The 15467-nt window shown below is 37.2% G+C and overlaps 1 protein-coding gene across 22 annotated transcripts in view; it reads left to right on the top strand.

The window, feature by feature from the left end:
• DLG1 (discs large MAGUK scaffold protein 1) overlaps positions 1-15467 on the top strand; it is a 141521-nt gene that overhangs the window by 105317 nt on the left and 20737 nt on the right. For all 22 annotated transcript variants that reach the window (XM_077183956.1, XM_077183955.1, XM_077183953.1 and 19 more), the window contains 2 exons: positions 493-595; positions 9820-9934. In XM_077183956.1, the coding sequence (XP_077040071.1) occupies positions 493-595; positions 9820-9934 (218 nt within the window). The remainder of the gene's footprint in view (positions 1-492; positions 596-9819; positions 9935-15467) is intronic.

Raw genomic sequence — 15467 nt, 5'->3', positions numbered from 1 at the left:
TGAGCTCTGAAAACTGCTCTTGGTATAAAATGTGGAACACACATTTCTGCTTCATTTTTTTTGGTGATACTATTTTTAAATCTGCTGCATTGAAAACAATGCCAGATCCACAGAGGGTGTTGCCTGTCACTGGGTGTGGTGACAGCATGGTCTGTAGGCATTATTTGGCTAAGAGGGTCCCTGAACCATCACAAAAAGTAACATTCTCCCTTTCTCTGTAAAAGGAAAAAAAGCACTCTTAAAACCAAGAAGAAAATTGAACATTCACTGATATATTCACTGATATACTGTGATAGTCTCATTTCTTAAGAGGAGTATATGTGAGAGAGGATTTTATTGACTTTTGATTTAGGAACAATGTTGGGAACAGGGGAAATACTCATGGCATGGAAACTAGTTTGTATCCAGTTAGTTTTTTTCCACAGGTGTGTGTTCTGTGGTGATAAACACAAGCATTAATTTTGATAAAGGGCTTTTTTGTATTACTTGTAGGTAAATGGAGTAGATCTAAAATCAGCAACCCATGAACAGGCAGCAGCAGCCCTGAAGAACGCAGGCCAGGCAGTGACTATTGTAGCTCAGTACCGTCCAGAAGGTAAGGGCTGCTTTGTACATTCAAGTTCTCTTGTACAACTTGAAACTCAGAGAAAGATAATCTACAGTGTCCTTCCAGCAAACACCTCTTCTGAAACAAATAATGTCATGGATGTTGTCACATATATGTTAGCATAATTGCAAGTGACCAGATTGGAATATCTGCCAAGTGTTGCTGCCATGGCTTGCTACATTTCTTGCTTTCACCATTGCAGAATTTCTGTTTCTTCAGTAAATATTGCCACTGTCATAACATGAAAATTAATCCAGTAAATCCAGAATTTAATAGAAATACCCTATTGTTCTTTCATATTTCCAATTGTCTTCATGCTTTAATATGGTGGTTTTATATGCTTTAATAGTAGGAAGATAGAAGACTAATTCCTTCTTTGTGGTGTTGATTCAGATGACCTATGGAGGCCATCAGGTTTTCATTCCTTGGTTTCACACTGAGATGTTATTTCTATTTATCCAGCAGTTTCCTCTGGTCCAAATTAGACTGCAGCTGATGCTGATTAACCATCCTTGTGTGTTCTGCAGAACACTACATCATCAATAGACATATTTGTCCTCTTGTATTTCTGCAGCACATTTTAAATACCTCTATTTGAAACTTTAACAATTTAATAGTCTAAAATGAAATGCTTGAGTCTGTAAACTCATCTATTATTGGTGTTACATATACTAAGACATTTTTGTTGTTTTATGAACTGTGATGATCAGCAAATTTCTCCGATTTTGCTAAATTGGTTGGCCCAGCACTGCATCTTCTTTGCAGAGACTTGTGTGTTTGAAACTTTCCTTTAGCAGTACTGTCAAGGGGTAAGTGTCAGTGTCCATCAGGAGTGGGCATGGAGCAGGACTGCTGCCTTCATCTGTTAGGTGGCTGACAGCAGCACACTTTAGTTGTTCTTTATTTCTTCTTTTCTGGCATGTTTTTCCCATCCTGACTAACTCAAATGTTTGAAGCATTAGCTTTCATATTCCCCAACCCCACCACCTGCATCAACATCACATTCTGCCCTGACCCAGGAACTCTGTTCATACTAAGGCCAAATGATTGGTTTTCTGCTTCCTGGTCAAATCCCTGCAGCCAGCCCGTGTTGCCAATGCCTGTATTGTCTCAGGGGCTGTATCTTGGTCACATATTCCATCTGTACATTGCTGTGGTCCAGGATTCATTTTCTAACAGTGCTCACTCTGAGGCTGCCTTTTAAAAAGAACAGTAAGGTCAGCATTGGCTCTGAAATATTTGCTTTGGCTTTGTGTTAGAATTGTCAAATATTCAAATATTTCTGTTCATACACATTTGGTCTGTCCTCTGCATGGCTCTTCAGTGTTGTCAACTTTTTATGAATAAATGTGTATGTGTGTGTTTTTATAATTATCCTCATTTTTTATTTCTGCCACTTGGAAACAGGTTAACAGATATTAAAATATTCATAAAGTTGTTGTTCATTATTGGTGTTTCTCAAATGTCTTCATGAAGATGGAGAGCATCAGTTATAACTGCTTGTATTGCACATGTATTTTATTTATATTTATGAATCCAGCAGGATTTTGTAAAAGATGCTGACAGCTAGGACAGATCAAGGAGATTCTAGACATCCATCAGAGTTTATTATAACTAAGTAAAGAGATTCAGTATGATAGGAGCATTTGGAAGACACTTGGGACTGGCTCACTTCACTCCCTGTTATTGTATGTGACAGTTTGTGTGTTCATAGATGTGGTGGGGAATGCTAATTTATGGTTTTACATCCTATCACATTTCCTATTTTCCCATCATAAATTCCCATTTGTCTTTCTCCTCCTATTTTTGAGAAAAGAGGATTTTTGCAAGCAGTTCTCCCATAGGAAAGCCTGAGTTAGGCTGTAGAAAAATGAATCACTGGAAAACTCTTCTCATGCAAAGGCTTCAATTTTCCACGTCTCTCTCTTCAAATCCATGGTAACTAAACTCCCAATTACTGGATTTGGGGTAGGCTATTATGACTGAATGAAATTGATTTTATTGAATTTGGGTTTAAATTATGTAACCACTGAATTTCCTTTCCCTTAAATCTCCACAATGTTCCTTGGTTATGAAACATTTTTACATTCTTTCAAATGTCTTTCTGAGCATCCCTTTAGTTTCCAAGAGTGTTCAGTAAATTTGAGGGATGCCTTAAAAAGTTTTTCTACTCCACTGAATTAAATTTCAGCAGCTTGCCAGCTCTCCTTGGGACAGGTAAAAGCCAAACATGGAATGTGAGTGTGTTGTGCTGTTTACAGAAGTGGCTCAGGCATCAGGCACCCCCATAATTGCACTCAATTGACCTCAGACTTTCTCCTTGTAGACTCCAGGTTTTATCTTGCAGCTTGCCTGGAGCTAATGTTGAAACTGCTCACCTGTTGGGTTGTGCTGGTGCATCCTTCTGTGGTACATGGATGTCATGGGTGTCATACAGAATCTCCCTGTTGGACACATCAGTGGGTTTGGACCTGTAGGGTCCCCTGGATGCTGCAGGGGGATCTATAGCAGGAGATGAGCAAGAGTTTGTGAAACAGGGATTATCCTATAGAAATGTGGTTGGGAAGTCAGGATGTTGTTCTCATTTTCATCTTTATTTGGCAGCTTTTCCTTACTCCTTTGCTGGTACTACAAATTCCTACCTCCTTTCAAGACATCACTCATGAATAAAAAGGGATTTTTCTTTACTGTGAATTTAACTGGAAAAGAAATACTGTGACCTGGGGCAGTTTCAAAGCAAGAAATATTGCTTCAGTACACAAAATTGTTTTTTTAAGCCATTTTGATTCAGTGGCTTCCGATCCATTTAATTTTCCTGTTGCTCCCTGGCTCTGCAGACACCTCAGTGCCACACTGAGCAGAGCCAGGATGGCAAGGGAGAATTGCAATGTTGGTGCAGAGGAATGAGAGGAAGCAGTGAGCAATTTGGATATATGTGTATCTCCTGGCAGTGGGGATTCAGGATGGTCAGCAGTGTGATGGGGCTGCATAGCAGGGACACAGCAACCTGAGTGCCTGAAGAGAATGTAGTGAGGGCAGGAGCAGCAAGGGGGGAGTGTGGGACTGCACAGGATTACAGTTCTGGGAGGGCTCTGTGTTTCACATTGATACCCATTGTTACATTCATTCAAATGAAAAGGTCATCTGAAATGTAATAATAATGTTGCCTCACAGTTCAGAATTTCTGGAAAGTTAGGTTTTGCCATTCCAAAAAGGTATGAAGTGCCAGTGGGCTGCCATGCCTGTATTATAGTTTGAGTGTATTTAAATGTTTAAAAATAATAGAATAACCAAACAAATATATTAAAAATATGAAAATATATTTGATTGAAATAGGATAGAAAATTATTTAGTGGGTTAAGCTTTCTATTGTAGATATACTCTGCAAGATCAGAACTGAGCTGATGTGGACAACATTAACTGCAGTTATGTAAACTGTGAGCCCTGCTCTTGGAGGGCCTTGAAGAAGGCAGCAGGCCAAGTCTGTGAGCATCAGCAGTCATTCACTCATCTTTCCCCAAAGCCCAAAGCAGGGCAAAATTCAGATAAGCCTGTCATGAAAGAAAACGATACCAGCCCTTTCTGTTTCCAAGGATTCACCTGACACCAAAAATAAAATTATAATTTATTTTCTGAACGTGGTAAGATGTTTAAGTGATCAGATTAGCTTCATGTTCTTAGGTGATCTGGTGGATCAGTGTAAGATTAGGAGAAGGTGGAACCAAAACATCAAGAGAAGATTTCAAAGTATTTTTGTAAAGCACCTGTTTCTGAACCTACATTATTCATATAGGTAGTTAACACATATTCTTTCAGTTTTATTCATGGAAACTGTGTTTTCTTCATTCTCTCTTGTCTTTAAAACAAATGACTCAAAAGAAAAAAAAAAGGAAGAAACAGAAAAATTTTGTTAGAGCTCTGCTCATTGGCCAGTGTGTGGCTGATTTTTCTATTTACAATGCTGCATTTATGTAATTCAAAAGAGAATAACTAAGCTCTGGAAAATGGTGCTATTTCTGTATGTATAAGCTAAGATTGTTTTCTGAGCATTAATCTTGAAATATATTGTACATCTTCTGTCTGCAAAAGCCTAGCTGGGGTAGCATGAAGCCAGTAATGCTTGTGCAAAACTTAATTTTCAGTAATTGTTTTTTATCGAGGCTGAGATTCCCTGCTATCTAGATGAGGACATGGATTTTCTTAAATAAAGGTGGTTCAAAAGATCAGTGCATCCTGATTTAATAACATGAAAAATTCTTTTTAAAAAATACCTCAAAAAAGGTTTGCCTTGTTTTTGGGTATGTGGTCCCTGGTTTTCCAGGTTTCTGTTCTTGCTTGTTTTGTACCTGGTTCTACTCATTTGCAAGTAATCTAGATTAGTCAATTAGAGTATTTTCAAAACTGGACCCATTAAGATTAGGAAAAGGGTTTTGCTATATATAGCCCTGATAGTCACTGTAAGGCGGCTTACACATGTTTTAATCTTTTAAAACCTCACTCCTACTCTTTAATATACTAAATAAAATTGCTTGTGAATGCTTGCTAAGCCTTCAGCAACATTTTTAGTGGATTCACCTCAGCAGTGACTGGACCTAGTCTCTTTCTGAGTTTTCCAGGGTGTGTGGGAGGTGTTCTTAACTAAATACAAATGCAGTTTTTCTAATCTTTTGAAATTCCTTGGCACAGTCTTTCAAGTGATTAATGAGATACAACCTCATTAAACATTAGAGTATATGAAAGTCACCAACAGCATGTGGAATTCATTCTGGTCTGTCTCTGGCAATGTTCATATCAAATGACAAAGCATTGCAGCAAAATATCTCCTCAAAAATGATTTATGATATTTTTATTGTGGTCCATGCATTTTAAAAGAAAAATGGAAGGTCAATACAGGATCAGTATGATGGTGGCCATCCTAACAACCAGACTCCATTTCTCTCTTTGGAGGCACCATGAAAAGGAAGACTGAATATTCTGCAAGTTGAGAAAAGACTATAAATCAGTAGTTATATAAAATTGTCAGCACAAGAGTCCTGCTTAGACAGATCCAGTAGGCCCTGCTAAAGAGGGCTTTCCATAGACAGATGGGAAGAGGGAAGCAAGGGGCATACTTTTTTAATGAAAGTGAACTTTCTCAGCTCTACGTGGGTTCACTGCATGTAAGAGTCTCTGCCATCTGTTCCCTGTGTGCACATCCCGGCTTCCTTCAGTCCCTGCTCCTCCTGTGCTGTGTGCTGAGTTCCCATCCCTTTGCAGCCTTCTGCTCTCCTGCCCAATTGCTAGAATGTGTGTTCCAGACCAGATGCATTTCCATTGCAGCTGTGTTTTCCCCTTCCCCTGCCTGCACAGACAATTTTTCTGTGGGTCTGTGTTTTGTTGCCCATCAGATGGGCAGTCCAGGAGAGTTTCAGTGATCAGATCCTTGAGTTCTGATTTTCTGTTCAAGTAAATACTGACATTAAAAATATTACAAACTTGTAGGTAAAATCACTTTAGCAGCTTGGAGTCAGAGTAATCTTCTAGGATTTGCTAATCTTCCCTCCTTTTTGTTTCTTGCTGTGGAATACATGCAGATATAGAGCAGATTTAGTCTAGTTTTGCACCATCTGCTTATCCAGTGTAATTTTAAAGTTTAAACTTGAGCCCAGATGTATTCATCCTCTGTTCTTAACAACTGATTATGTGTCAACCTGAGTAGGCTTTGGGTTTTTTCCTTTGGTGATGGTGGGGTTCTCTTGGATAAATGCCATGAATTGAAGCAGGAGGTGCCTGTGTTTCCCCGATCTCGCTGCTATGTCAGTAATGTTCCCTCCCTGCCTCTAAACTTCCTGGGAACTTTAAGAAAATTCTAGTCAAGAAAAGATGCCCTTATTCTAAAGCTCTTATTTTATTGTCTTTTGTGGTAGTTTTGCTGCCTGTTATCCTTTATTTGATGTATATCAGTGGCAGCTTTCCTAAAATTAAGACCTTAAAGGTTGATTCTGAGTGAGATTTCATTCACTGCTGTTGCATTTACATCTGGTTTTGGAGCCTGACCAAATTCTTACTGAAAGTATTGAGAGGTTGGATTGTGTAGTTTTCTTTTGGTTTTGAATTTCTTTTTGTGTGGGTGTCTGTGTTTCTATGTACCACCATAGTTCTTATTAAAACAGTATTTCAGAATCTCATTGTTTTGATAGCTGTGGAAATTGGAAGCATATTTGTAGATGGAGTTCTCCTCCTTACTCCTACAGATGTCCCTGTCACTCATTTCCAGTGGCCAGCCTGCTTCATTTGGGTTAAAATCACTTTTACTTTTTCATTTAAACAGCTTATGCTTTTTCTGTTACCCTGATAACACTACACCAGAAATCAAATGCATTCCTTCCCTGCCAAGCTCTTCATTTCCTGTTGACCAAGAAAGCAGAGTGTCCTTTTCATCTTGTTCACTGTGCCTGTTCCAGCTCTAAATTTCTGGAATGTTGACATGACAAAACTTTCTTTAAAAGTTAAATATTTATATGTGCATTGTATGATTTTGTCACAGCCAGGTGGGGTTTCTTGTGTTGTTCACTGTGATCTAGGGGAACAAATATCAAATTTGTCATACACTATATATGGCTATTATGCATATATTATGCCAAGAAAGAAAGGCATTGTAAAGAAAATAGTTGTTTAGATTTATGAGAATCTAGGCATGATAAGCTGAAGGAAAGTATGAGATTGAAGATGCAAAAGACACTTGATATCCAACTCTTCTTAATCACAGAGATAGAAATAAAACCTGTCCTAGACAAATTATAACCCTTTCTAGATAAATGAGCAGAGCTCACACTTTGCTTCCTAAAGCTGATGTTGAACCAACCCTACTTTGTCAACAGGGCACAGGTGCTGATCCTTTGGGTTTCAGACTAACACTGCTTTTCTGGTGCTATCGAGTCCTGCTGCTGTGTTATTTTCTGTCTCCAGCATTAGTTTCAGTAGCACTATACCTAATACTAAGGTTTCTTTTTTTAAAAGCCTGTGTACTTTTTAGCTCCAAACCAAATGATGGTGAGATTTCTATTCATCCTGTTCCTCCCAAAACCTTCTGTTAAGAGGAAAGTAACTCAAATTTTAGCTAGCTCTACATCAGTAAAGCATACCAGATTCTGACTGCACAGTGCTTAAGCTTCTCCTAAATATGAAATTTCTTGGCACTCCTTCTTTTTGAACATAAAGCCTTCTCAGTCCCAGCCCATTAGTTTCCTTTTTTGCTTTATTCATATGGCAGGAGCCTCTGTGGTGAAATTATTCTCCTCCTTACTCCTACAGATGTCCCTGTCACTCATTCAGCACTTACTTCCCAGGAGTTCTGATGAGAAAAATTAAATTAATTCAGGAAGCTACAAGACCAGCAACCTGCAGATGAAATATAGGATATTGTCAAGCAATACTGGGAAATAGCCTCCCTGGTAGCTCTCTTATATCTGTGTGCTTCATAGGAGGAAGTCTGATTCTTCGATAAAATCACACGATACAGAAATTTGTATTTTTTCCAGTAGCTATTACAAAGGGCTGCAGATATTTTTAGTATTGAACAGGCTGTAGCACAAGACACTGGGATTATCTCATCTTTTCCATGCTTACTTTGCTTTCACACAGGGGCATACAAAAATCTTTTAGGTTTATAGTTTCTTGGTTACAAATGAGTAAAATGAGGTGACTTACCCAAGGCCCTGCAGGGCAGCAGTAGCACAGCAGGAATGGGCTGTTCTCTCACTGCATCTGAGCCCTTCCCCTTAAAGAATGCTGCTTTCTAAAAAATGTTGTTTTCTCACATTCCTCTTTGGTTACTGTCCTGTTATCTTACATTCTTTTGTTATTAGTGATAGCATCAGTAGTGGTGGAAATAATGGTTTTGATTCTCTTGCCAAACAACCTCAGCAGTTTGGTTTAGTGCTGGTAAAGTGTTTGATCTGAACTTCACTTGTAAACAGACACTTGATGCTATTTTAAAAACTAGGGTATCTTAAAAGCTACTGATTTTCCTTAAAAAGGACAAAAGTTCGGGTTATTGAAGAGACTGTTCATATTGTCATAATCTGGATAGGGTTAATTATAGATGCTATTGGTGCTTACTGTATGAGTATGTGGGGAGAAAGGGCTGCAGAACATAATATGATAAAACATTCACAGTTTTTAGGTGGCTGTTGAAGGAACCTTAGTTTGGACATTTTCTCAAGATTTTTTATTTTAGAGTCCTTTCTCAGTCATGCACTTCCTGAATAACCTGGTGCCCACAGGGAGTGAGGGCGCAGCTCAGGAGAGAGCTCAGTGCCCGGTCCAGCAGCGGCTCGCGGCACACACGCCCTGGCTCTGCCAGTGTTGGCTTGTTATAATCTGGCATCACGTGGTCTCCTGGGGAAGGTGGTGGCTGCACAACATTTCCTTTGACTAGCAAGGGTTTACAAGTGGATTTGTTGATCCTGAAGTCCAAACTATTCAGCTGAAGGAAAAACTTATTTGCTCTGAGTTCGTATTTTGTGCTGACGGCATGTAAGTACCTCACTTCAGGAGATGTTTGGCCTGAAGAAGCAATTACTGTTTTCCTGGCTGCCTTTGTAGCTAAAATCAAATGCATTTAGCATAGTTTTATTAGTACACGGTGCTGCTTAAGAACACAATCCGTTTTTCCAGGATTAACATTGGACATAATTCTGTGGGGGCAATTTGAATCTCTAATGCCATTTACAAGTGGATTGAAATTCATGCCAGAATTCTGGATGTTTTTTTTCCTTTCCTGAGCTTCCAGAGGAATATGGTCTTATTTCAGAAGATGTTTTGCATATTTCCCACCTTGTAGTGTTAAATTCTTTATCTCAATCAAATCCAGTCATTTTGAAGTACAGACATTTTTCATTTCTATTTCTTAACATTTAAAATTTAAAAAATGTGGTTCTTGGTTATAAACGTGTATTTCACATATAAGTTCCGAAGTTTCCTTTCTGTCATGGGTTAAAATTAATCTGTAACTGCCTTTGTATTACTATGAAGTTGATAATTATTAGTAGAAATGTTTGTCTTAATTTGAAAAAAATAGTTACTGTGAACTATAGATTATGATAACAGAACTTCGAAGTATAATATTCCTGTATATTTTCTTTGTCTAATCAAAATAATTTCAGATTTTCTTTCAGTTTAATTGCTGAAGTTTGGCAGGAAATGAATTGGCATGCCTGTCTTTGTTACAGAATACAGTCGTTTTGAAGCTAAAATCCATGATTTACGGGAGCAGATGATGAACAGTAGCATTAGCTCAGGATCAGGATCTTTGAGAACCAGCCAGAAGAGATCCCTCTATGTCAGGTAATCATCTTTTTCATGGCATTGCTCCTGGGTTTTTCTGCTTTCTCTAGACTTACTCTTTTGGTATTTGGTTTTCGTACAATTATTTACCAAGTATTAATAAAGGGATACTTATATGCAAATATAATAAAAATAAAGCTGTATTTAGACTGATTAATGTAATATAGCTGAAAAAGTAGTAATATCCCTGAGAATTCTATATGAACTTTGAAGAATGGTGCTATTGTTTGCTTTTTGTCCTTTGATTTGAGAGAGATGACAATCCTTCAGCAAAAACATAGATTTCTTCTTTAAGTCAGTGTATGTGAAGTCTTGAAAACTTGCTTAGATCAGTTTGTGGTTTTGTGACAGCAGTCTTCATATTCTCCCTTGTTCAGTACTTGAGTTCAAATTTATAGTCTTCTCTTTCTTAAGGTTTGACAGATTTCCATCTTATTTCCTTCAGCTTACTTTAGTTGTTTTCTTGGCTTTAATAAAGGACCTTACTTCTCTATCTGATTGAATTTTGTTGTGGAATATTTTTCCATGGTAACCAAGAGAGAAAATGCAAAGCAAATGAACTGAGTATAACTCATTAATTTATTCATATCAAATTAAACATTAAGGAGGCTGAAAGGAAGTGGAAACATAAGAGCATGAAGCAGATGAGAAAATAGGTGGTTTCACAAGGAAATTATGGCAGGGTGCAGCTTATTCATGTGTCACTCAACTCCTACATTGCTTATCGTGTACTGATAAAGCATAATGTTTCAAGTATGGAACGTGGGTAAAAGGATTGCATTTTTAAAAATAAATTGGGTTTTGGGTTCTTCAAATCAGCTCATCTCTGGATTGAGTCAGTAGCCTCTTGGTAGTTGCACTGATGCTGAGGAAAGTCACTGTCCTTTGTAACTATTTCTGAATGCTTGACACAAATGTAGCTAAATACTCACAGGGCTTCTGTTTAGCTTGTTTAGCTAGTTTACCTCTAACAGGTAGTTTCTGTGTTTTGACCTACTGTTTCAGCAGCTGGATTCTGTTTTCTCAGATCTGAGCCTACTTTTTTTTTCTACTTCTGTTTGCCTTAAATATTTTGGGGGTCAAAATTTAAATCTCTAAAAATAAATGCTCTAAATAATAAGGGTAAGTGCTTGATACCACAGTTATCCATATCTTTGAATTTCCACAGGTAGATAAATGTCCATATGGATATTGTGCCAAGATCTTCATTTCCATAATCCCAAGATCTATTGCTTTAGCTCTCATCAAATACCTAAGCCCAAACAATTCCAAATGCTTTTATTTTCTTGGTTAGCTATAGCCTGATTAGGTTCTAAACTGCTTCTGCTCATGTTCACACATCTGATATTTTGACCCACTGACAAGCAGTTTCTCTTTATGTAGCTTTAATTCCACTGATGGAAGTTGCTGAGCTTTTGACTTTGCCAGCTGCTGCAGAACTTGCAGCCTTCTCCAGGCTGCTGGCATGTGGGGACTGGTTTCACTGAAAGTTTTTGAGGCTCAATATTCAGTGTTGGTATAAGTCAGTGCAAATATCTAAAATGCAAAACTTTCCCAACAAAAGTACTTTTCTACCCACATCCCTTTACAGAGGGTGCTGCTAGGGCTTTTGGGATCTGCTTGTGTCATCACACCAAAGGCTGCCAAATACTGGGAGGCAGCTTAGTATGCACAGAAAGGGTTCTCATCTGTTCTGTCTTGTTTCTGATGTAATTTTGACCCCATTGAAGTAACTTTTATGAATATTTTCACATATTGCTAGATACTGACAGAACATGTTACTTACCCACTTTATTTCTTATTATAAGTCACTCTGGTATAGTCATACTGTACTTTTAATTAAATTCAAAGCCAACTTTAATAACTTCAGTTATCTTTTTTCAATAATGCTGGGTTTTGGATATGCCTTAAAGGATGCCAGTTATGTAACAAAATGCTGAATTGAATGGTAAATCCACCAGTAAAATGTTTATAGGCATTCAATCACAATTTCAGAAAAGCTATTAAATAAAAATACCATGAAAATCATCTCTGCTGCTTTCTCAAAATCAAATTAGGAAATAAAATCAGATCATTGTATCCCTGTAAACATGCTATCTTTAAAACTAGTCTGCCTGTAAACAGCATTTTTTGGTATCATGTAATATTAAGGAAAAGGCAATTGTGTTTGCCCAAAAATACAATTTGGAGTAAAATGGCAGATTTTTCTTTGTAATTGTATCTATATCAAAAAATGATGCACAGCAATTTGGAAAACAGCCCTTGGAGGGCAATCCAAATAGAGCAATTCAGCAGCAGCTGACTCTCCATTTGCACATCCTACTGTTCCCCCCCACACCACTCCCCCTGTCCCCTGCTCATTCAGATGTACTGATGTGTCTTCTTTTATTTTGCTTTATGTTTCTTCTGGTCTTTGTTCTGAGATAGATTCTCTCAGAATGGTTCTGGGTTTGCACCTGATCTATATCTATATAGATATATATGCTCACCTGCAGATTCAAAAAGCACATGTGAGATACCTTCATGGTACCAGGTTTCTGTGATAACACATGGAGAGAGAGTAAATCTGTTCCATATTTAATCTCATCTTCTGTGGCAAGTCTCAGTCTGCAATGTGTGCAGCATTCCAAATCAAAAATTACATTTACCTCTGTGCATTTTTCTGATCAGCACAATACATTCCAAATTCAAACAATGGCACTGATTTGTGCTTGAATCACAGCAAAAATGATTATGTCTCCAAGTTGAAGAAACGTAACAGTTTTACAATGACTAAGAAATTTTACCTAAGTCCTTTGGAAAAATAAGATCTGCTATTAGCAGCAGGCTAAGTGTACTTGTCTGCTGCTTAATTGGGCCTTCTTTATGGTATTCTCAGAGTTCAAACAGTAAGTTTCAAACAACTTTCCCAAAAACTCAGAAAAAGAGAACCTCCTTTACAAGCTGACCTTCATTTATTGTGAAGTGGTAAAATTAATTAATTTTTAATGAAATGAGACATAGAGCTGCTTTTGCTGAAGGAATTCCTGGTTGCTTTGTTTATTGAAGAAATGCTTTGGTAGAATTTGGTCAACAACCTCTGACACTGAAAGTAATGAGTGTGGCAGGTAAAAAGATACTCTGGAAAATTTGGCATTGTTACACAGCCATTACATTTTTGGCTTTGAAGCATAAACACTCATGAAATATGCAACTTAATTTCAATTTCTCTAGACTTGTGGATGAAGGAGCTGAGATACCTTTTTAGTGCTCTTTGGTTCCTGAGTAATACAAAGTGAAATAAAAAGGAGGACTTGGTGGTTTCTCTAGAAAATATTTTTTAAGACTTCCCATTTAAGCTTAAATAGAACTTTACAGTAAATATCATGGATCTGCATTGAAAGCAGTAGTTGATGAGGATTGCTAAATTTATTTTTAAGTTAATTTGTGTTTATAACTTACAATAAGTAAATGTATACATGGTATTTTTAATCTGTAATGAAAGTCCCCATGCAGGAAGTTAATAGAACTGTATTTTTTATATTCCATGTTGTTGATAAATGCATCATTTGGGCTGTGAAGTGACTTCTTGGTTGATGATGTGCCAGGCATACAGGAAAAGCCATGTTAGTCACTTGGAATCAAAAGAAATTCTTGTTAATTCTGTTTGCTTTTGAGGTCATTTACAGGATCATTAGCAGTTCCTGGTATTCCTATAAATGTTAGCTGCATAGTTTTGTCACTATTATGTGACACCCTAAATGATCTTTTTATACAACTATTTTCATCAGCTTTGACTTTTTTTCCCAATAAAATTATTTTTCTTGAAGTGACTTTACCAGAGAAAATGTGTTTGATGAAACTGCCTTTAATTGTGCAAAACCTGCTCTGTGTAACCATTTATCTTGTGGGAAAAGCAAATGTTGGCAATAATGGCTTTATCCATTTCTGCTTCCATTTCACTCCTGAGCATTTTTTCTCATGCAGTCAACATATATGTTAATGCTGTTAGGCCAAGCTCACAGCTTTTATAAATTTATATGCAAACTCAAAAATAGAAGTAAAAAGTGGAGCTGGTAGAAATCATTGCTTGAATGCTAACAAGAAATCTCAGGAAATAAATGTCACGATGTATGTAATTAATTCAGTGAAAATGTATACAACTTGAATCTGCACTGAAAGTACATACTGGATTATGTGCAGTTTATTTTGAGATATGAAATGATATTTGTCCAGAGTGTTTCTTGAACAACCGTGCAGAATAAATGTGGAGGAATAGCTACTTCCCATCTGTATCCTTTTCTTACCTGCACTATTTTGATTATGAAAAAAAAAAAAAATAATCAGGATATCTATCTTAAGTATGCTGTGGAATTAACCCAAAATATCTTATTATGAAGGTTGCACTGCTAAGGAAAGTGGTATTTCAACCTCCAAGGTATTTCAAAATTGAAGGTCTGAATTTCGTTATAAACTTAAACTAAAGGTACTACAGATTTAAGTATAAGGTTCTTCAATATTTTGAAGCCATTTAAAAATTTCTATCTTTTTTTAGACATTCTAAAAATCTTTATTAAAACCTTTAATCCTTTAGGATTTTTTTAAAAAATATTTTATAGCCTAAGAAAGGTATGTTATCTTAAGCAGCTCTGGTTTTGCAATAGATGCTGAAAATGAATTGGTATGACAGAATATTTTGAGTTTTTTCCCTGTAAACAACTTGTTATTGGTTATGAACACATACAGATCACTCAGTGCTTGAGGAAGCAAAATTCACAAAGCTGAAGTACGTTTTGGAGCAAACAGGTTTTGATGTTCTGTGATATTAAAAATCTAGCAGAAAAAGGTATGTAAGACCAGTGTTCAGAATGAAGAAACAAGCTGAATTTGGACAAGGAAAATTACACCCTTTTAAATCATCACAGTGTAATCTCTTGGTACTACTTTGGCTTGGTATCGAGTAAGTTGAATTCAGGTATTGTTCAGAAAGTGCAGCACTGACAACACATGAGCTGGCAGATTAAATAATGTTGAGGATTTTTTGGACTGTGTCATACAAGCATTTATTTCACATAGGTGAGGTTCATGAACTATTTTCAAATGTAAAAGAAGTCCTTCAGAAAGCAGAACCTGAGCAGTATCTCTTGCTGTTTGCCAAGAGACTCCTGTCATCTTTCATTTCCACATCCTCATTAAACCCTCAGCTGTGCTAGGGAGAAACAGACTGCAGATATCTTCATTTCCTCAGGGAACTTGTCCAGGTATAAAATGATCCAAAAGGCAGAAAAGATATGACTTGTAAACCAGATCAGTTCCATATCATGGTGGACCATGTGCCTTTCCAGACAACTGTGCTTTCTTAAGCAAAAAGGGGAACAGGAGTCAGTTGCATAAACCAGTCTTGCTGCCAGAGGGAATGTTAATAAAACTGTAGTCATGCAGCTGCTGCTCAGGAATTGTGAGTGCCTTTTATTTGAAAACAGGCTTACCTTCGGAAAAAGGGTGAGATTCTCTCAAAATGGTCAGGAAATTCCTAAAAGAATGTGCATAAGGT

The sequence above is a fragment of the Agelaius phoeniceus genome, chromosome 10 (assembly GCF_051311805.1).
Source record: "Agelaius phoeniceus isolate bAgePho1 chromosome 10, bAgePho1.hap1, whole genome shotgun sequence".
NCBI lineage: Eukaryota > Metazoa > Chordata > Aves > Passeriformes > Icteridae > Agelaius > Agelaius phoeniceus.
The sequence above is the reverse complement of the archived record's forward strand: the minus strand, read 5'-3'. Positions and strand labels throughout refer to the sequence as shown.